The sequence below is a fragment of the Pelodiscus sinensis genome, chromosome 3 (genome assembly GCF_052426305.1).
Source record: "Pelodiscus sinensis isolate ZL-2025 chromosome 3, ASM5242630v1, whole genome shotgun sequence".
NCBI lineage: Eukaryota > Metazoa > Chordata > Testudines > Trionychidae > Pelodiscus > Pelodiscus sinensis.
This window is the reverse complement of record NC_143054.1, coordinates 110599255-110621706: the sequence shown is the minus strand read 5'-3', so window position 1 is coordinate 110621706 and position 22452 is coordinate 110599255. Positions and strand designations below refer to the sequence as shown.

Genomic DNA, 22452 nt, shown 5'->3' with positions numbered 1-22452 from the left:
TAGCACTTTAAAGACTAACAAGATGTTTTATTAGATGATGAGCTTTCATGGGCCAGACCCACTTCCTCAGATCTAATGCTTTAGTCAGACACAAATTGTTGGGCTTAATGCAAGGGTAACTTGGTGAAATGTAATGGATTGGGATAGGAGCAGATAATTACTTAAATGTGAACTCCCAGTGAGGTGATGCTAATGAGATCCAGGGATAAATAAACTAGGAACTCTTGAATAGAAGTAGAAAGTTAATTTCATTTGTGTATTTGGTGCTTGTGTGACCACTGCTGGAATACCATGTCCAGTGCTGGTGTACAAAGTTCCAGCAGGAGGAATAGAGAAGGTTCCGAGAATGATTAGAAAGCATGCCTTATAATGATAGTTTTGGGGTAAATTGATTATAGCCTGTAAGTATCTGCATGAGGAACAAATATTTAATAGTAAGCTCTTTAGTCTAGCTGAGCGAAAGGTATAATATGATCCAGTGGGTGAAAATTGCATGTGGACAAATTTAAACTGCAAGTAAAGCACGAAAACTGCAAGTTTAATGGTGAGAGTAATTAGCCATTGGAACATTTATCAGGCATTCTTGTAGATTCCCCATCACTGACAATTTTTAAAGCAAGAATTGGATATTTTTCTAAAAGTTATTCCCTAATTATTTTGAGGAAGTTCTATGGCCTGTGCTAGACAGGTGGAGAGACTAGATTATCACAATGGTATGGATAGATTCAGAATATGGAATCTATAAATCTAAGATATATAAGTGAAAATGGCTACCTTACATTAAAAACATTCTCTTAAAACTAGGTCCTTCAAATGATTTGGTAATGTAGGTCTTTAGGAGACTGTTATATTTAAAAATGTTGATATATTTATACCTTGAATAGACTGGAAAAAGGAGTGTTTGAAGAGCCAAATCTTCTAATTTGGGGAGTAAATAGAATGTGTTTGTAAAATTGTCACATGCATAATACAATGCATGCATCATTCATGTTTGTATGTTCAAAGTAGATAACTTCGACTTTAAGAGGGTTCAAGAAAGAACTAGATAAATTCATGAAGGTTAGGGTCCATCAATGGCTATTAGACAGGATGGGTAGGAATGATGTCTCTAGCCTCTGTCAGAGGCTGGGAATGGGTGATGGGAGAGGGATTGCTTGATGATTCCCTGTTTTGTTCACTCCCTCTGGGACATCTGGCATTGGCGACTGTTGAAGACAGGACACTGGGGTAGATGGACCTTTGGTCTAACCCACTATGGCCGTTCTTATGTAACTGCAAATACATGCACTCGAGCATGTAATATGTGCATGAAATATGTGCATGAAATATGGTAGATACAGTTTAGACTCTAAATGCATTCCAAACCCAGATTGAATGATTAGAAAGCATGCCTTACAATGATAGTCTCAAAAAACTTCAATGTATTTAGCTTAACAAAGAGAAGGGTAAATGGTGAATTGATTACAGTCACTGAAATGATTGCCAGTGTTAATTTCCATATGAATTTCAGGAGAAGGTTTCCAGAATGGATCGGATTGTTGCAGAGCATCATCAGTTCTCTCATGTCATGAAAGAACTGCAGGACTGGATGGCTGATGCAATTCATATGTTGGAATCTTATTGTCTCCCCACGGCAGACAAAAGCGTTCTGGACAGCAGAATGTTAAAACTGGAGGTATGTAAACAAATGACTATAAAGATGACACACTTGGGACACATTACTCCAAAGGCGATGAAACAGAGAGACTACTATAAGTAAGTTTGCAGAATCCAAACACTAATTTTTCATTTACTTCAAAAAATATTTGAAAAAATGTTGCCTTTTGTGGGTAAAAGGGGCTTATTTTAAATAGGTTAAGGACATAAAGATAAACCAGACTGTTGTAACTTGGAAAATGGTGTAAATATTGAAGAAAAAATTTCAAGATGACACATAGTTAGCTAAAGTTGTAGGGAGAAATCATGATGTTGTCTTTACTTAAACAGTCATACTGTTTGTCAAATACTACAAGCAACTGTATCCATAATATTTTGTTAACGTTTGTTTGTTTGTTTGTTTGTTTGTAGCAATTAATACATTGCTTAGTCAGGAGTAGATTGTGCGCCTCAAATAGTCTCTTGCATTGAGGGTGCACTGCCATGCTACAGTTGGGTGAATATTGCACTTAGAGGGAATATGCCGACTGACCCGCATGCACATATATTGCAATACACCACCACCGCCCATAAAAAGGGTAGACAAACATGTTTATATTTTATTTTTGAAAGATATGCTTTGCTAGTCAGACCCAGCTGTCAGTGCCACCCTCCAGATACCCTCATTCAAGGTGTGGCAGCTCCTTTTCCTAAACCATTTCCTCTCCTTGCAAGAGAAGGACTACATGAATGCCACAACAATAAGACTAAAACAAGGTCTGTTTGTGTTTTAGGGATTGTTATCAGTGAAGCAGGAGAAGGAAATCCAGATGAAAATGTTGTTGACAAGAGGAGAATCTGTTCTGCAAAATACATCTCAGGAGGGAGTCCCTGTCATTGAACAACAGTTACAGACACTTAAGGAAAAATGGGCTTCTTTCTTGTCTTCTTGCATTCACTGTAAAAGGTAAAAAAGAAATGAAGGGGGAATGGTAACAGAAGACAGTAGAGTTGAAAATATTAGTGTTCTCTCCAGAAGTTGTTGTGATGGGTTAACTCACAGAAATCCCTTTGGGGTTGTACTGATCATGGTATTGTAGCTGGCCTTCCTATCCTCTGGGGCTCCCCACCATTCTGTCCTACTGGAGCAGAACCACCAGTCTCCCTCAGCCAAGGTACAGAATTAAGGTTATTGCCCCCTTGTAGAGCAGCACAAACTCTGAATTGGTTCAGCTCTGGGAGGTCTAAGCTAAAAGGACTCAGCACTCAGGAAACCAATCCCTACAAGGGATTAAAACTCCAAATAAAACCATTGTATTCCATGTAAAAGTATTACAGAGACAAAGCTCAGAGGGTATGTCTACACTAGCACGTTAGTTTGAGCTAGGTAGGCAAATGAGGGCAACCGGAGTTGCAAATGAAGCCCAGGATTTAAATATCCCAGGCTTCATTTGCATGTTCTCGGGCGCCGCCATTTTTAAATCCCCCTTAGTCCAAACTCCGTGCCCGCCGCTACACGCAGCACGGAGAAGGTAGTTCGAATTAGAGATCCTAATTCAAACTACCACTACTCCTCATGGAAGCACTTTTTGCAGAAAAGCGTCCATGTCAATCTAGATGCGCTTTTGCGTAAAAAAGCCCCAATCGCCATTTTCGCGATCAGGGTTTTTTTGCGCAAAACAAATCTGAGCTGTCTACACTGGCCCTTTTGCGCAAAAGGACTTTGCCCGAATGGGAGCAGCATAGTATTTCCGCAAGAAGCACCGATTTCAGACAGTAGGAAGTCAGTGTTCTTGCGGAAATTCAAGCGGCCAGTGTAGACAGCTGGCAAGTTTTTCCGCAAAAGCACCTGCTTTTGCCAAAAAACTTTCCAGTCTAGACGCAGCCTTTGAGTGCATTTCCTAGAGCTGAGAGAGAGCTGTGTTGCTCAAAAACTTGTTTCTCTCACCCATAGAAGTTGGTCCAGAAGTTAACACAGAAGATGTTAACTCACCTACCTTATTTCTCTAATATGTTGGGACCAACACAGCTACACCAATACTGAGTATAATTATAAGAGTAAGACTCAGACTAAGGGAAATTTAGTGACAAATTAACTAAGAATATAATTACAGTCTGAGGACTTGTCTATGCAAAAATTAGTGTGCAGCTAACCAGGATGTGAATCTACAATACAGCAATTTGGCACACTGTAACTAGCCACGTGAATACTGCTACAAGACAGTCTGGGACTCCCCATGCATATGTCCATAGAGCTAACTATTATGTGATGATTTGGTGCACTGTACAATCATACCTTGGCTTGCCACACACTATAATTTGATTGCAAGCTTTATTTTCAGATATTTTAAGCTTCATTCAGTTATTTTAATCACTGTGCCTTATACATACATGGTATGAAAGCCAAATACAAGTAACATAAGAAAATGAAGGGCCAAATTCTGCTAAATCCTGACTTCAGTAGAACTCTATTATTCTAGATACTTCTTGGAAGGCACTCATTACCTCAAAGGATGGAACAGTACTATGTAAAATATTATGATAGTAATAATATCATCACTGTCGAGGAGAGTCTAGATCATGGGTTCCCAAACTGGGGAGTGCCCCTTGGGGTGAGGGGGCATGAAGAAATTCTGGGGAGGGACAAGGTGACTCAGCGCCACCCCCACCCCACCCGCCCGTCAATCCTCCCCACCTAAGTTTTGCTGCTATTTTTGTTTTTCGGCCCCGGTTGGTTCCTTTTTTTTTCTCTCTCTCTCTTTTCCTCAACAAGTTTTGCTGCTATTTTTGTTTTTCGGCCCCGGTTGGTTCCTTTTTTTCTCTCTCTTTCTCTTTTCCTCAACAAGTTTTGCTGCTATTTTTTTTGGGGGGGGGGAGGCGTTAGGGTTTCTCAAAATTCAAAAAGGAGGCGTGATGCCAAAAAGTTTGGGAACCACTGGTCTAGATGATAATACTTAAATAAAAAGAAAATATATAAAAATATGGCCTGACACATTGAGCATCATTAATTACTAATGTTTCCAAGTTTTAAACAACCAAGACTATTTATCCTTAATGTATGATAAGATATAAAATATGGAACTTGGAATCAAGACTTGTTTAGATTGTATTCCTTTCAACCATGTTTTACCCATATATGTAGTAGAGCTAATGCACACATGGTTGAGGGATATGCTGGGACTGCAAGCATCTTGTATGTCTTTTGCTATCCCTTTTCTAATGTGGGCAAGTAGCCTCGATTTCAGTGCCCTCCTATATATTAGCCAATCAAAATCTGTTGCAGTTTCTTGCAATTTTTCCAAAGGCAGTTCAGCATATTACATGTCTCCCATCATTCTGTCCTTTAACAAACATAAAACTTGAATAACTTTTTATCATCTTATGTCATTGCTAGAGAAACATAAGATAATGAATATCAATTGATATGCATTTTTAAATTGTAGTCAGTTGGAAGGAGCTCTCTCCAAATGGACAAGTTATCAGGATGATGTTCGTAAATTTTCCAGCTGGATGGACAAAGTAGAAGCAAGCATGAATGCTTCTGAGAGACAGTGTGCAGAGTTAAGGGAAAAAACAGCTATCCTCAGCAAAGCAAAGGTTTGTTCACTGTTACTATATTCTTTAAAAAATCCTCTTGTATGTTAGAATAAATATTGCAATGATGTCTGAACAGACATACAAATATTTGATATCTAGATTCTATCCTGGTGTGCACGCTAGAAATCAATCAATCAGGAGGACAGCTGTTCAGATTGAAGTCCTATTTCCTCATTAAATTCTGCAGCAGCAGCCATTCATTGCTGAAAAAAATACCCCGTGCTATAAACCATACTAGACAGAAAATCTATGCATGGTAGGGTAAAATGCAACTTTCAGACAACAGACTTAAAAAACAACAACAACAACAACAAAACCCCAACCTCCCAGCCTTAGAGAGAAATCTTCAAGTTTATATTCTCTTCATTCTCTCATATTCTTGTACCTGGTGTGTCAAAATGCTGCCAAATTAGAATGGATATGTTTTATTTTAAAAAATCACTTCTGAACTGGTGTATATAATTACACAGAGTGTGAGGTAACAGTGAATCAGACCCATTCTGCATTATAGTAATATCTTCATAGAATCCTAGAACTGGAAGGAATCTCGAAAAATCATCAAGTCTGGTCCCCTGCACTAATAGCAGGACCAAGCACCATATAGACCAATAGTTCTCAAAGTGGTCCATGAAACCACTTTGAGGAACCTGTTAACTGGCCATGCTGGTATGTTTACTTATCTGCACCATGGCCACAGACCCTTGTAGCTCTCTTTGGCTCTGTTTTGCTCTTTGCAGCCAAGGACAGCTGCGGGAAGTGATGGCCTGGACCACGCCACTTCCTGTGGCTCTTCTTGTCTGCAAATGGTAAAACTAAGCCAATTGGAGCTGCAAGGCTCTGTTGTTGCAGAGCCAGCAAATAAACACACCAAAGCGGCCAGTTAACAGATTCCTCCAACTGGTTTTGTGGACCACTTTCATAAACACTGAACTAGACCATACTTGACAGGTGTTTGTATAACCTGCTCTTAAATATCTCCAGTGATGGAGATTCCACAACTTCCCTAGGTAATTTATTTCCGTTCTTAGCCACCCTGACAATTAGAAAGTTTTTTCTAAACCTCCCTTGCTGCAATTTAAGCCCATTGCTTCTTTTTTATCATCAGAAGTTGAGAATAATTTTTCTCCCTCCTCTTTGTAACAACCTTTTAGATACTTGAAAATTATTAGCATGTTCCCTTTCAATCTTCTCTTTTCCTGACTAAACCCAATTATTTCAATCTTCTCTCAAAGGTCATGTTTTCTAGACCTTTCATCATTTTTGTTGCTCTTCTCTGAACCTTCTGCCCTTTCTCTACTTCTTTCCTGAAATGTGGCACCCAGATCTGGACACAATACTCCAGCTGAGGCCTAATCAGCACAGAGTAGAACAGAATAATTACTGTTAGTGTCTTGGTTACAATGTACCTGTTAGTACATCCCAGAATGATGTTTGCTTTTTTTGAAACAGTATCACATTATTGACTCTCATTTAGCTTGTGGTCCACAAATGACCTCTAGATCTCTTGCTACAGTACTCCTTCCTAAACAGTCACTTCCCATTCTGTATGTGTGAAACTGATTGTTCCTTCCTAAGTGGAGTACTTTGCATTTTTTGCTTATTGAATTTCCTCCTGGGTATCTCAGAGCATTTCTCCAGTTTGTCCATATAATTTTGAATTATGACTGTATCATCCAAAGCATTTACAATCCTTCCCAGCTTGGTATCTTCCTCAAATTGTATAAATGTTCTCACCATGCCATTATCTACATTGTTGATGAAGATGTTGAGCACCAAAATTGATTCCTATGGAATCCCACCTGTTATGCCCTTCCAGCATGACTGTGAACCATTGATAGCTTACTCTTTGTGAACTGATAGCCAACTAGTCGTGAATCCACCTTCTAGTAGCTCCATCTAGGTTGTATTTTCCTAGTTTGTTTTTAAGAAAATCATGTGAAATTGTATCAAATGATTTAGTAAAATCTAGATATCACACACCTACTGCTTCCCCCCATCTACAAGGCTTGTTGTACTATCAAAGAAATCGATCAGGTTTGTTTTACATGATTTGTTCTTTATTATTCCATGCTGACTGTTACATATCACTTTATTATTTTCTTGATGTTTGCAGATGGATTCCTTAATTATTTGCACCATTATCTTTCCTGGCACAGAACTTAAGCTGACTGATCAGTAATTTCTTGGGTTGTCCTTTTTTCCCTTTTTATAGATGGGCACTGTATTTGCCCTTTTCCAGTCTTCTGGGATCTCTTCCATCTTCCATGACTTTTCAAAGATGATAGCTAATGACTCAGATATCTCCTCAATCAACATTTCATCTGGTCTTGGTGACTGGAAGACATTTAAGTTGTCTACATAATTTTTAACTTGTTCTTTCCCTATTTTAACTTCTGAACTTACCTTATTTTCTCCAGCATTCATTGTGCTAGGTGTCCAATCACCACTAGCCTTCGGAAAGAAAAGTGAAACAAAGAAGTCATTAAACACCTTTGCCATTTCCACATTATCTGTTATTGTTTCTCTCTCTTCATTGAGTAATTGGCCTATCCTGTCCTTGGTCTTCCTCTTGCATCTAATATATTTGGTAGATTGTTTTTTTTTTTTTTGTTACCCTTTGTGGCTCTTTATATTGCATTTAGTAATATAAGTAATGATAATGTGTTTTGAGACAGACATTTGATAGATGTAAATAGCCTGTTAAAGGTAGTAAGAGCCCAAAGTGAAGCCTGAGGTGCTTAATTCAGGTGGTTATTAATTGCCATGCAATGTCATTATTGCTGCTCTCTCACCTGTGAAGTATTACACACAACACACACACACTCCCTTAACTACATTAGGACGTGAATGCTTTTCAGTAGTGCATTAAACAGTGTGGCAAACATCTGTCATGTGTGATTCCTTTCCACTTTCATCCTCTCCCAGGGAGAGAAGGATATGTGCAGTATCTATTTTGTAGGGACCCCTGGCTTTGGGGTTTTTTTTTCCCTAATGTATATGCTGCTGCGTATTTGTGAGAAATAGGTGGAAGGAATTAGTTTTGTATTGGAGATACTAGAACTGTAATAAATTCAGCAGAAAAATTTCAGTCACTTAATGCTTTGACCTATTGAAACAATCTGTAAGGGTGCATCTACACAGCACCCTAAACTCAAAATAGGATACATAGTTTGCGCTAATTCAATTTAAATTTCAAAATAGGCTATTTCGAAATTTGGTGCATCTACACAGTGTCAAATTTCGAAATAATGCACTATTTTGAGACATCCCTTAACCTTTGTGGAATGAGGGTAACTGGGATGCCGAAATAGCACACCCACTATTTCGAAAAATATTTCAAAATAATGGGGAGCTTATGAAGACACGGGGTAGCTATTTCGGGATACCTCAAAGTAACCATGCAGTGTAGACCTTCCCGAAAAGCAATATATATATTGCAACAAACTAACAAAACCACTGATAACAAGCCATCTCTGGACTTGTTTGAATATTGATCATTAGTAAACATGTTCATTTACTATTTTCTGCAGTTACTCAGTGAAGAAGTGTTGAGTCACAGCAGCTTACTAGAGACTATTGAAGCAAAAGGCTCTAGCATGACTGACCATTATGTAACACAGCTAGAACTCCAGGACCTCCAAGAACGATACAGGCTCCTGAAAGACAAGACAATGGTACATTTAATCTTGGCAGTATTCCAATGTGTTTCTCTGAGTGTTTCTATGGGGTGGAGAGAGAGAGCACCTTTAGTTTTATGTCTGAATTTTTAATGTATATATATATATATATTTGGGGGCAAATTTAACGTATCTATTTCTATTTAATTCAAAAGCAAACCTCTCATTGACTTGAGTACAGCTAGGATTTCACCCTAGAAGACTACAAGTTTAAAAACATGAGTGCAAATACAAATAAGTGCAAATAACACACATGAAATTCGTGTGATACGGCAAATGTAAACACTTGGCAAACCATCTTCTCACTAAGGGCATAATTTTACGAGCAGTTATTGCTAAATATAGAACTTTATTACTGAGCTGTGTCCCATTGATTTTTTTGTCATGTGATCCATTACAGTGAATGCTTCACTCAAATCTTGAGGGCTGGTGGGTTCCAGTACTAGCCCAGAAGAGATTTTGGAAAGCTTTTTGTTACAGACTGATGAAGGCTGCAGCAGTTTTAATGAAATATCTTAAAAAATCATGAACTTTTCAAAGTTGTATGTACTTGCAGAAACTTGTCTGTAGTCACTCTGCACAGGGTTGTGGTTTTGTGACATCATATTAAAATAACCAGTGAGGGCCTGGACTAAAATGTGGATGGGAAAATTAGGTGCAATAGTAGCATTGTGGATTCTCAATCAGTCCTGGAGCATAATACTGGGCCATTGTGATGGAGGTGCCAACTTTTAGATGAGGTGTAAAACTGAAGTCTCACCATATTGGAGTCAGCAAAGATGCATGATGAATTTAATAAGCATGAGACTTAACCTGAGGGTCTCTACCAAACTCCTCTACTGATAATTACAGAAATCCCCCTGCAGTTTGAGTTGCAGATAATCTTTTAGTTTTGCCTCTGGAAAATCTGCTCTTTAATGTTGCTAATATTTATTATTTTATTTATTTATTTAAAATATTTTTACCCCTCTCTATTTAACATATTCAAGGTGACTTACAATTTTTTTTAAACGCAATACAAATATATATAAAAAATTAAAATACAAGACACCAGAGGGACATAAAACCTGCTAAAAATGTCTTGAGAGGAGGAACACACACACACATAGGCTCAAACACCAATAAAATCACAAGTAAAAAGGGTGGCTTTCATCTGACACCCAAACAATGCTAACGTTGATGCCATGCAAATATATGATGGCTGTGGTGTTGTGCACCAGATATTGCAGTATTTTAGGGCCAGATCATGAAATCAGAGGGACTACTCATGAAAGTGATTTGTTTCTCAGTATAAGCATAGAGTTCATTGTCTAGTAAGTCATCTTTAGTTACAGTAAAACACTCTATAATGCAAGCTATTATATACTCCAAATAGGAGATAGAACTATTATTATATAGTTGACAAGGGTCTGAATTCCTGAAAAGAAAATGGGCCAGATTCTGAGTTCACACTTAAGACAATCATAAATAATTCCAATTAAGTCACTGGAGTTGTGCTAGTTTAAAAACAAAGTAAAGGAAATAAAAATGAGGCACATTGTTAATATTAATCAGTGCTTGTACTAGAAACGGAGTCAAACCAAAAGACCAAATCCAAAGCCGAAGTTCCTATTGGATTCTACGCTTGTATCTTCATAGATGTCCCCTCTTTCTGTAATTACACAAACCATGCCCCCTAACTGAGGCCCCCTGAACTTTGGGAAAGTTTCTCTCTAGATCCAAACTTTGTAGCCTATTTCTAGGATTTAAAATCTCTTAGCTGGTTCTGGCTCTAATTAAGTATTTTTAACAAATAGGAGGCCGTAACAAAATCTGAGAAGCTGCTTCACTTACATCATGAATATCAAAGAAAACTGAAGGCTTTTGAAGTATGGCTGGAAAAGGAACAGGAAAAGCTTGAATGTTTATCATATCTTGAAGGTGATGCTCAGACTCATGAGTCAACACTTCGGGACTTACAGGTATAGTATTGTATAAAATACAATAACAATAATTGCATGACAGAGAGGTTGTATCCTTATTTATCTCTGAAAAAAAATTAATCCACAATAATGCCAATGCTTTGGAGCTTTTAAAACCATGTTCTAAACATGCACAAGAATTACAGGCTTTGATTTTCAAGTGGATTTCAATAGATCCTCCCATTTGCAGGCACAAATAATGACATTAACTTTATTGATACAAGTGTGAAGTGCATATGCCAACTATTGTATCGGTGCAAAATGAAAGTGAAATCCTGGCTCCAATGAAATCAATGGCAAAAGTCCCATTGATTTCAAAGAGACAAGCAATTTGCCTCTAGCCTGTTAGCTCATCTTAAGAATATAAGAACAGCCTAGTGGGTCAGACAAGTGTTCCATCTATCCCAGTATCCTCGCTAGATAGTGGTCAATACCAGGTGCTTCAGAAGGAATGAAGAGAGTGATTTATTGAGTGACCCTGTTGTCCAGTTCCAGCTTCTGGCAGTTGGATATTTAGGGACACCTAGAGAATGATGTACCTGACCATCTTAGCTAAAAATCATTTCTGAATCTATCCTACATGAACTTATCTTTTTTGAACCCCGTTAGGGTGTGTCTAGACTACAGGGTGGCCTTTTTTCGAAAAAGCTTCACCTGCATCTAGACTGCTGCTGCGTTCTTTCAAAGGTAAATTGAAAGAACACAGCAGTTTTGTCGACCACGGAAAACTTCATTTTACAAGGAATAACGCCTTTTTTTGAAAGTTCTCTTTCGAAAAAAGGCATTATTAAATGCAAACAGTGCTTTTTCGAAAGAGATCATCCAGATTGCCTGGGTGCTCTCTTTCAAAAAAGCAGCTCTTTTTTTTGTTTTTTTAAAAAAGAGACTGCTGTCTAGATGCTCTCTTTCGAAAGAGGCTTTTCAAAAGAGGCTTGTAGTCTAGACGTACCCTTAGAGTTGTGGGTTTCACTGCATCCTATTGCAGTGAGTAGCACAGGTTGACTATGTGAAGAAATACTGCCTTTTGTGTGTTTCAGACTTGATGCCTATTAATTTCATGGGCGACCCTTCTTTTTTGTGTTATATGACGATGTAAATAACACTTTACAATTCAGTTTCTCTATATCATTCATGATTTTATAACCCTCTTTCAATGCACACACACTTTGTCTGTTTTTTCTAAGATGAACAGTCACAATCTTTTTAATTCCTCCTCACATGGAAGCTGTTCCCTACTCATTCATCATTTTTATTGTCCTATTTTCTAATTCTAATATAGTTTTTTCAAGAAGGGTAAACCAGAACTGCATGCAGTATTCAAAGTGTGGGCACATCATAGATTTACATAGCTGCATTATAATATTTTCTGTTTATTATCTATTCTTTCCTAGTACAGTAAAAGCCTTTTTATGCTGCACTTCACCAACTGGCAAGCTCAATAACCAGTATTTCTTATATGAGCAAATGGCTGGTTTATCGTGTGGTTGGTATGGGAACAACAGGGGACTGTGAGGTGCATTCTGGGAGGGAGATTGGATCTGTGAGGGGAGTTGGGGCAGTGGCTGGCATGCAGGAAGGGCTTGGAGTGTCAGGTAGGGGGGCTCTTGCTTCCAGCAACCCCTGCGAATGGCTCCTTGTCCTGCTGTTGCTGGCAGAGGCGTGGCACGATGGCTCTGCAGGTATGCTATTTCGGTCCCTGCTCCCCGAGTGCTGATTCCACAGCTCCCAGCCCATTTGCCAGTAACTGTGGCCAGTGGCAGCTGCAGGGGGATGTGATTGCAGGCAGAGGCAACATGCCTGCTTGCAGCAGAGCCGCCTGGCTGTGCTGCGGCCAGGAGCATCAGGGATGGGGAGCTGCTTGCGGTGACTGCCAAAAGGGAGCACCTGTTCCCCCATCCAGTACTCCAAGCCCCATCCATTCCCCAACCCCCTGTCAGACCCAAGCACCCTCCCAGAGCCTGTACCACACAGCCCCTCATGCACCCTTGCCTCATACTTCCCCCTCCCCGCACTCCAAAACCCTTCCTCTTAGTACACCAGCATTTTTTTAAATTTACCAGCACCCTCGTTACCCCATTGCACCAGATAAAAGGCCTTTTACTGTAGTTCCTAACATTGTTAGCTTTTTTGACTGAGAGATTTTTAGTCCTGTTCTTGGCCTAACAATAATACAAAAGGACTATATAGCATTAATCAAATTTAACATGTTCATGAAGTTGTTGGGACAATTTGCAATTAAGGGTTCATATGTGAAAAGCCCAGTATTTTACATATGACTTTTAAAGGAATTAAAGTCAGTGTGAAAATGTGTATACATCTCTCTAGAAAATTATACTTTTAAAAAATATTCACATGGAAGGAAAGTTTCTCAAATTTAAGGCTGTGGTATTTGTTTGATAGAAATAAATCTGAAAATTACATTTCAGGTTGCTGTGCTGTTCTCTTGTGCTGTGTTTGAACATATAATCCCTTGTTGTTTTATTGAAGCAATTTTCTTTCAGTTCTGGAATTAATAGCAGCAACCCAAATGTGTCTTCTGTATCCAATATATTCATCAGAAAAATGGGGACCTTTATGCTCCCTAATTTGACTAGCTCATTTTGCTATCAAATGGATTTCTGACAAGCTTGCATTGCACAGTCTCAAAATACCCCAATTGACTTAGTACCCTGGAGGACAAAGTTAATATCAGGACTGGGCAGCAGTCTGACAGAGAAATCCAGCATGTTGAGATTCTTAATAACAAAGGATATGGGAATGAGTTTGTTTATGAAATATATACAAGGAAAATATCAGCATATTTATTACTAAAAAATCTGGGTCATAAATCATCGCCAAGCCAGCTGTTTCCTGATTTTTGTATGCTTTTTATGAATTCAGCTTTATTAAAATGTAGCACCTTTTGTGGCTGTTTTTACTTACCCAAATGTTTTTATTGGCCTATGTAAGAGCAATGGAAAATAGGTCTAGGAATCTAATGAAACAGATTTGGTTTAAAACGTACCCACAGTGTCAAGTTAGTAGTGTGCTGGCTGGCTGCCTGAGAGTCTTGAGTTACAGAATGTGCTGGATGGGCTCTGGGATCCCATGTTCTCATGCCAGCAAAGAGGATGTATGTTTTGGAAGTGGTGATAAGCTTGCAGCTCAGGGAGGAATATGTAGCACATTTTGGCTATCAATGTGTATCCCCTGATTCATTGAACAACACTAGTGATTGTGTCAAATAAAGCTGTGTTAAGATGTTTGACCAGAGTTGCATCTAGATGGCATAAGGTACTCAACCTTAAATTCACTGTGTGATGTTGTGACCTCCTGCCCCAAAAGTCAAAGGAAATTTTGCCATTGACTTCAAGGGAGCTAGGGTTTTATCTACTCTGCAAAACATTTTATAGCATTGTTAATGTAAAATGTGAACAAGGTACCCCTATACTTGTAACCTTGCAGGAGCTACAGGTCAATTGTGCAGAGGGACAGGCATTACTGAATGCATCACTCCACGGCAGGGAGGAGGTGATACCTTGGGGCATACCCCAGATTGAAGACAGAGCACTGGAATCCATGCGACAGGATTGGCAAGTTTACCAGCAGAGACTTTCTGAGGCCAGGACCCAGCTAAACACCAATCTAAGCAGATTGAGGTTAATGGAGAAAAAGTTTCAGAAGGTAAATGACTGGCTTAAAACCCTGGAGGAGAAAGTTAATATCAGGATTGGGCGGCAGTCTGACAGAGCAACAAAGGAGATGCAGCTACAGCAAATGAAGGTAACTACTCTCCATCTATTTGAGAAATGCTGACTGTAACACACATGGTTTATGCATTAGTGTAGTTGTCCTATGAAAAATGATTGTAAATATGACATTGTCATTATATCTCAGATCCACCTTTCTCAGCTTTCAGATGAAGAGATAATTTTTCCAGAGCTGTAACCTCAGTGTGGGATTTGGAATTCAGTTGGCCTATAGAGAGCACAGGCACAACTGAGAGAAGAGTTAGGTCTTGGAACTGGAATTTATTCAACATTTTTCCTGATGAGCTATCCAAACTGAATCCAGCTCACTCTCCCATGGTGGTGCTGAGTTTCTATGCTCTGCTGTCCAGAGCAAACAACCACAGGTTGTAACCACATACACTTGATAATGTCTTTTTTTCCTTTGTCTCAGAAGTGGCATGAAGAAATAATGATCTACAAAGATGATGTTGAGGAAGTTGGGATGTTAGCTCAGCAAATCCTGGAGGAAAGTCATACTACCAGTAGAATGGGAAATCAAGCTACCCAGCTTACCTCTCAGTACCAAGCGCTTATCCTTCATGTACTGGTAAGTAATGGAAATTCATTCATTATAGTACTATGCAGTGTTAGCTACGGAGGAGATACAAGTAGGTATTATTTGTTGGGCATAGCAAGCACAGATTATTCACTGAGATAGAATCCTTAATTATATAACATGCATATACGAGAACCCCCGCCCCCCTCTCTAAATTTCAGTGGATGAAATAGATCAGGGCCTTGTTATTAGGAACCAGCCCTTTCAAACAACTTCTGCAGCCACCATGTCATGGGTGCTTAGCAATCTGTGTGAAATGTATTGGTAGTTGTCACAGGGTAGACTCACCACCCTGGCACCGCCAGCTGGTTGCTCTGGGAATTAGCTTGTTTGGCTCATTGGATGCTTCCCTCTAGCTGGTGTCTCCCTGTGTTTCTCTTTAGGACACTGCCCTCCGACAGTGCCCACTCCAGTGTCTGAGCCGCCTTTCCGGGGGTTGGTGTTTATCCTGGTTGCACTCCTCGGAGGGCACCCTGTTCTCCCAGGGAACACTTAGTTCCCCTGTACCCACCTTGCCTCAGTGACCCACTGCCTGTCTTCATCTAGCCCCTGGCTCAGGGACAAACTGCAGTCTGTAATGGCTACTCATCACCGGCAAAGAGGTGAAAACCTGTTGCCCCTGACTACCATGGCTGCTTCTCTACAGCCCTAGTAGTCTCAAGGTTTGCTTCAGGCCCTGAAGCATAGGAGCTTGCTTGGCCAGAACTTCCCCAGCTCTGCTCTACCTCCAGGAAGCCTCCTGCTTCCCTGGCAGTCAGGTCCCTACTGCTCTCTCTCCAGAGCAGCAGTCAGTTCTCCTCCTTGCTCCAGGAGCCCTTCTTTATACAGACCCCAGCTGGGCCCTCATTAGAAAGAGCTGCCTCAGCTGGGGCTTGTCTCTCAGACCTCACACAGGGCTGGGGTTTTGCCTTTAAAGGGCCAGTGCAGGGAAAACGCCCTGTCACAGTAGTCTCATTCTGTTTTCTTACAGATAGTTGTGTAAGTTATTTGTATCACAAAAAATACACTCATAGGGGATACAGACTGATACCTCTCTTGGCAATCCCAGTAGACAAGAAAGCTGGGATTTAGGTCAGTTTAATTGCGTGGCTCAGAGTGCATGGGTTTCACCTACTTAGTTTCCTAGTATAGGCAAAGCTTGAATTCACTCAAAAGTATAAAATAGAATTTTATCACCTGTACGTTTTAGTACTAAAATATTACTCCATTTTAACATTAATGATTGATATGCACACACATTGGGTACGTCTAGACTACATGGCTCCATCGACAGAACCATGTAAAATAGTTTATTCGGCATAGTCAAAGAACCGGGGATTTAAATAATCCCCACTTCATTAAAATAAAAATGGCCACCACGCTGTGCCGATCAGCTGTTTGGTGGCACAGCGCGGCAGTCTAGATGCGGCGCAGTCAACAAGGGAACCCTTTGTCGACCGCTCCGGTATGCCTCGTGAAACAAGGTTTACCGGAGTGGTTGACAAAGGCTTCCCTTGTCGACCGCGCCATGTCTAGACTACTGCGCTGTACCGGATCAGCTGATCATTGGCACAGCATGGCGGTCATGTTTATTTTAATGAAGTGGGGATTATTTAAATCCCCACTTCTTTGACTATGCTGAGTAAACTATTTTTTACATGGCTCCGTCGACGGAGCCATGTAGTCTAGACATACCCATTGAGAAGAGAATACAGAAAGCCTCTTGAAAACAGTTATCTGATGGATATGAAAGGAATTAAGTAAAAGTCAATGAGCTTAGTAAATTGATTATTCTTTCATAAAATAATATTTTGTTATTTTTATTAAACATTCTATTATCAAGAAATAAACAATGGTAAGCATTTCATTTTCTGTTTCCAACATTTGTGTGAAGGAACAAATAAAGTTCCTGGAAGAAGAGATTCGAAGTATGGAGGAATCAGAATTGGCTTTCAGAACTTACACAGATTGGTATGGAGCCACTAGCCAGAACTTAACAAATGTGGTAACCAAGACTGATGTAGTGGATAAAATGGCAATGGAAAAGAAAATGCAGAAACTAGAGGTACAGTTTGCTTGAACTTGGTATTTCTTAGTCATTGTTCTTGAATCAAGTCACATAAACTAGTCCAGATTTAAGGTGCTCTCACCATTGCTCAGAATTCTGATTTTAACAGTCCAGAGTAGTTAGCAGCATAGAAAGCATTTGGTGTAAAATTGGATGTTCTCCTAGGGTACATCTGCACTGCACACTTATTTCGGAATAAGCTATTCTGGAAGAAATACTCCAAAATAGCTTATTTTAAAGTAGCACGTCTAAACTACAGGGAAGCCTCAAAATTAGTCCGAGGCAGGCTCCCCTAATGTGGATGCGCTACCTTAATTTAAAGCCCCAGGAAGCACTAGGGAGTAATTATTTTGAATGTCCATGGGGTGGAGCTATTTTGAAATAGCAGCAGTGGAGCATCCAAACTACAAAATAGCAATTTCGGAAGAGGGGTTATTCCTCATGGAATGAGGTTTACAGAAATCGGAATAAGCTGTTGATTATTTCAAAATTATTTTGAAGTAACAGAATTGCTGTGTATATGCTCACATTGTTATTCCAAAATAACGTGAGTTATTTTGAAATAACTTTGCCGTGTAGACACATCTCAAAGTCTGTGGAGTTTGATGACATTTGATAAATAGTTTGGTAACTATTTATAGTGAAATTCATGAATGAAGCCAAATGGTATAATCCCATTCTTCTAATAGAGGGTGTTTTTATTTTGATTTAGTTTTAAAAAAGACTTCCAAAATGATCATTTGATATAAATTTTATTATAGAAATGTGTTGTGGGGAGCAAAACTCTTCCTTTTCTCCCACTGAACAAACCCTCTGGTAAAACTCATACTGTACCCTAGAATTGTGAATTCCTCAGTGTCTTTGCAATATTTGAAATAATTACGCCAAAGAACAGCTTTCAACTATTACACATTATCTTGTGCAATTTGTATTTAGAGCTCTTTGTAAATAAAACTTCCTAGTTCAACTCCTGAAACGTCACCACCACTGTCTGATTTCAATTATGTGGTTTTAAAACATTATATCTTTAAATTAACAAAAGCTTTAATTCCTTTCTGAGATGCAAACTCTTTTGTTTTCCCATTAGCCCTACTCAATAATCAGTGGAAAATGATAAATTATATATTCTTGTATCTGTTCCACTTAAGCAAGTCTGTGAAATACTGACGACCGTGATCAAACATCTTGATTGTGAAAAGTGATGAGATAGAAGTCCAGATACTCAGTTGACAATATTGTTCTGAAATGCAGCATAAACAGCACAAGTGCAAGATTCTCCAAACTTCACTGCTAATGCAGGCACCATCCCTAGCAGAGAGAAGTCCGTTCAGTCTCTTTGGCCTCAATAGTTTGAAAAAGACTTTGCTAGTTTCATATCTTTGACATCAAAATTACAGCAAAGGAAAGTGAAAGGGGTAAAAAACTCCATCTACTTTTTAATCTCCTTTTATTTTATGTTTTTACAGCTTCTTTTGAGTGACATGGATGTAGGCCATAGGTTGCTGAAAACTGCACGTGAGAAGGGTGAGCGGGCTATTAAATACATGGAAGGAAATAAAGCTGACCAGTTAAGAAAAGAGATCAATGATTACATGGAACAGCTTGAAGAGCTGGCCAGCTCTATAAGGAAGGAACATACAAACTTAGAGAAGTGCCTCTACTTGTCAAAGGAATTCTCAGACAAATATAAGGCACAGACTCGATGGCTGACAGAGTACCAAGCCATCTTGCATACTCAAGTGGAGCCCAAAACTGAATTATATGAGAAGAAGGCTCAGTTATCCAAATACAAGGTAAGAATTGATTTTGTGACTCTATCATATGAATTAAGTTTTTAACTAGAGGTTACTTAGGTCAAGTTTTTAGCTTAATCGGATGCCCAAATCATAAGTGCATAGTGTCCACACCAGAGAGCCAATGTAAGCATCCACATGTGGAATTTGGGTGCCATAATAAGTTTTTAATGTTTGAAGGTTACCCATCGGGGCCAATTTTTGTTCTCATTTACATGGAATAAATATGGAATAACTTCTCTCACATCAATAGTTATTCTGGATTAATGAAAACTAATCTGAAAACTGCAGGTCAGATTCAAAGGTGACATAAATTATTATATAAATTATATGATGGTAAGTCATAAAAGTTATTTAGTAGTAAACTTTGTGGGGCATGAAAGGGAATGGATGTACCAGGGAAAGCAACTAATAGATGGGCGAAAGAACTCTAATTAGTTGCTTTTCCAACTATACACTGCTATGATTTTGTGTAAGAGAGATGTAGCCATGTCTGGTCTTGCTGAAACAAAAGACAGGACTATGCAGCACTTTAAAGACTAACAAGATGGTTTATTAGGTGATGATAGCTCATCACCTAATAAACCATCTTGTTAGTCTTTAAAGTGCTGCATAGTCCTGTCTTTTGTTTCATCATGTGTAAATTACATGTGTAATATACATGTAAGTTATGCATTTTTTTATATTATCTTCCCCTCAGCATGTAAATTATATGCTTTTTTTGTATCTTTACTTTGGATTTCTTAAATGTACAAGTTTTCACCTAGTGATACATGCTAATATAGATAATGTACTATATACTATTATTTGTATCACCTTTGATTTTATCCTTGAATACCATAGAAAGGGATTTAGAACTCCTTCTCATCAGTATACAAACTTTATGGTGTGATGATAGAAAGAGTTGGACCAAAATTTGTTTTCCATTACACTAGTCTACATTAGCCCCCTAGTTCGAACTAGGGAGGCTAATGAGGGTGACCGAAATTGCAAATGAAGCACAAGATTTAAATATCCCGCTCTTCATTAGTATGTTCCCGGGCTTTCGCCATTTTGGAAACTGACTAGCCTGGAATAACTGCCCATGTCTACACGCGGCAGTCAAATGGGAGTTCAATGTAAACCCCTTAACTCGAATTATTTGTTAAACCTCATTCCTCGAGGAGTAACAGCTAATTCGAGTTAAGGGGTTTACGTCAAACTCCCGTTTGATTGCCACGTGTAGACACGGGCAGTTATTCCAGGCTAGTCAGTTTACAAAATGGCGACTGCCCAGGAACATGCTAATGAAGCGCGGGATATTTAAATCCCGTGCTTCATTTGCAATTTCGGTCGCCCTCATTAGCCTTCTTAGTTCGAACTAGGGGGCTAGTATAGACGTACCCTAAAAGTCAAAGGGATTACTCCGGATTTATGCTGATATAGCTGAAAGCAGAATTTGGCCTCACTACAGCTGGCAGATTTAAAATACCAGTTGATTTAATAAATGGTCTGAAAAAATCCTGCTGCTTCAATGGTGTGTTGTCAGTGGTGTTGATCATTGTAGAAGTGGAGAGATGTTTACAGGTTTTTCATCTGTTCTGACAGGGTCTGAGTATTTCCCAGACCTGAAGAAGAGCTCTCTATAAGATCAAAAACTTGTCTTTCTCACCAACAGAAGTCATCCAATAAAAGTTATTATCTTACTCATCTATCTGTAATATCAAACATGGCTTCAGCAAAAAGGAAAACAAAAATTGTTTTTTAACATTTACTTTTGTACAGAAATAATGACAGCAAAAATAAAAATTGCAACGATAATGCCAATCACCCACCTTATTACACTTTGTAAAACACTGCAGGGCTCCAGATGTTTGCATAAAAATAGAGGCTCTCAGGCATCACTGTGCATATGAGGAAACCAGTATCTTGAGGCTCTCAGGCATCACTGTGCATATGAGGAAACCAGTATCTCACAGCATGTGCACATACTGTCATGTGTCACTTAGTTCTAAAATGGCAGGAATTAGGGAACAGTTGATCAGATGTTGTCCCTTTGTTGATAGTCCATTTGCATCATTGCATTAAAGGGGATGTGACTTCTCCTGGAAGAGGCAGTGGGGTCCATCCCCAAACCTGTAAACTATAGCCATTGGCTCAGGGACTCCTCATACACACAGACACTCGCTTCACTCTCTTACTGCAGCTTCCCCCAAGATACCTATGGGGGTTTCAATGAAAAAAAAATAATACAGCCCTAGGGGCTGGTTGGGGAAGGATGGTTTCATAGAGGAGGCTGCGCCCTCTACTGTATGTGGAGGAGGAGATCTGTGATTAGAGGGGAACCTGTGAGCCTGAGATCTAAGGGAAGTGATTTTAGCTCATTCTATTTATAGTATGTTTTTCACTCTAATGTTTGTGCTTGTAGTCAGTACAACAGACGGTGCTGTCCCATGAGCCTTCAATAAAATCAGTCACTGAAAAAGGAGAAGCCCTTCTTGAACTTGTGCATGACGTTACTTTAAGGGACAAAATTCAGAAACTTGAAGTCAATTACCAGGAACTCTGCAATGCGGCAAAGGTAAAAGAAATCAGCAAGTGAACTCTGGGAGTCTTCCATGTCACTAACACAAAATATGAACACTTTTTTTCCAGTTTAAAAAATTGAGGTTCTTTCTTATGGGTGACATTTCATCCCAAAGCAGAGGGCAGGCAGAAGCCCCTTCTATGTGGGGCTTATGTGGTACATTGAGTCTCGTGTGAGTACTCTGCAATGAAGTAAATTATTACCCGTGCAAATATCACAAGGAAAGCTCAAATGAATATTGAGGAATTTAAAAGTAACATTCCTGTCTGTTATTTTGTCCACTGTAATTACAAGTAATGTGTGAGATTACTACACAGGGTGTCCGCTCTATAAGTCACCCTGATATACATCTGTTCCTCACTAAAGTCTTTGACACTTGTGGGAAGTGATGAGTTATAAATCCACCCATTCCCCACTCTTAAGTCGCAAAAAAAAAAAAAAAACCAAAACAATTTGTGCAAATGGAAGTCAACCATGGGAAAAAAATTCCTCACTTTAAACTGTTTCTCTAAAAGTCCAGGGGATTTTTGGAACATATTTTGGACGTATAGCAACAAGGATTAGCTATCTTTCAAGTTGACAGTGTATTTAGGCATATGTTGTTTAAAAAAAAACTGGTCCCAGCCCTTAGGCTATGTCTACACTGCATGCTTCTTGCGCAAGAAACTTTTTGCACAAGAGAGTGTCCAGACTTCATAGATGCTCTCTCGAAAGGAAATTGATTGCTATTTACAGAATGGCCACCAGGCCAGCTGTGCTTTTTTTGATTGCCTCTTTTTGCGCAAAAAAGCCCTGTTCCCTGTCCACATATATCTTTTTGCACAAGAGTTCTTGCGCAAAAAGGAGTTAT

At 39.2% G+C, this 22452-nt stretch overlaps 1 protein-coding gene across 12 annotated transcripts in view; it reads left to right on the top strand.

Annotated features, from left to right (window-relative positions):
• The window catches only part of SYNE1 (spectrin repeat containing nuclear envelope protein 1), a 479589-nt gene that overhangs the window by 246925 nt on the left and 210212 nt on the right, over nt 1–22452 (top strand). For all 12 annotated transcript variants that reach the window (XM_075924462.2, XM_075924463.2, XM_075924461.2 and 9 more), the window contains 10 exons: nt 1511–1675; nt 2430–2602; nt 5079–5232; nt 8763–8906; nt 10706–10870; nt 14315–14632; nt 15032–15187; nt 17070–17240; nt 18710–19036; nt 21444–21596. In XM_075924462.2, the coding sequence (XP_075780577.2) occupies nt 1511–1675; nt 2430–2602; nt 5079–5232; nt 8763–8906; nt 10706–10870; nt 14315–14632; nt 15032–15187; nt 17070–17240; nt 18710–19036; nt 21444–21596 (1926 nt within the window). The remainder of the gene's footprint in view (nt 1–1510; nt 1676–2429; nt 2603–5078; nt 5233–8762; nt 8907–10705; nt 10871–14314; nt 14633–15031; nt 15188–17069; nt 17241–18709; nt 19037–21443; nt 21597–22452) is intronic.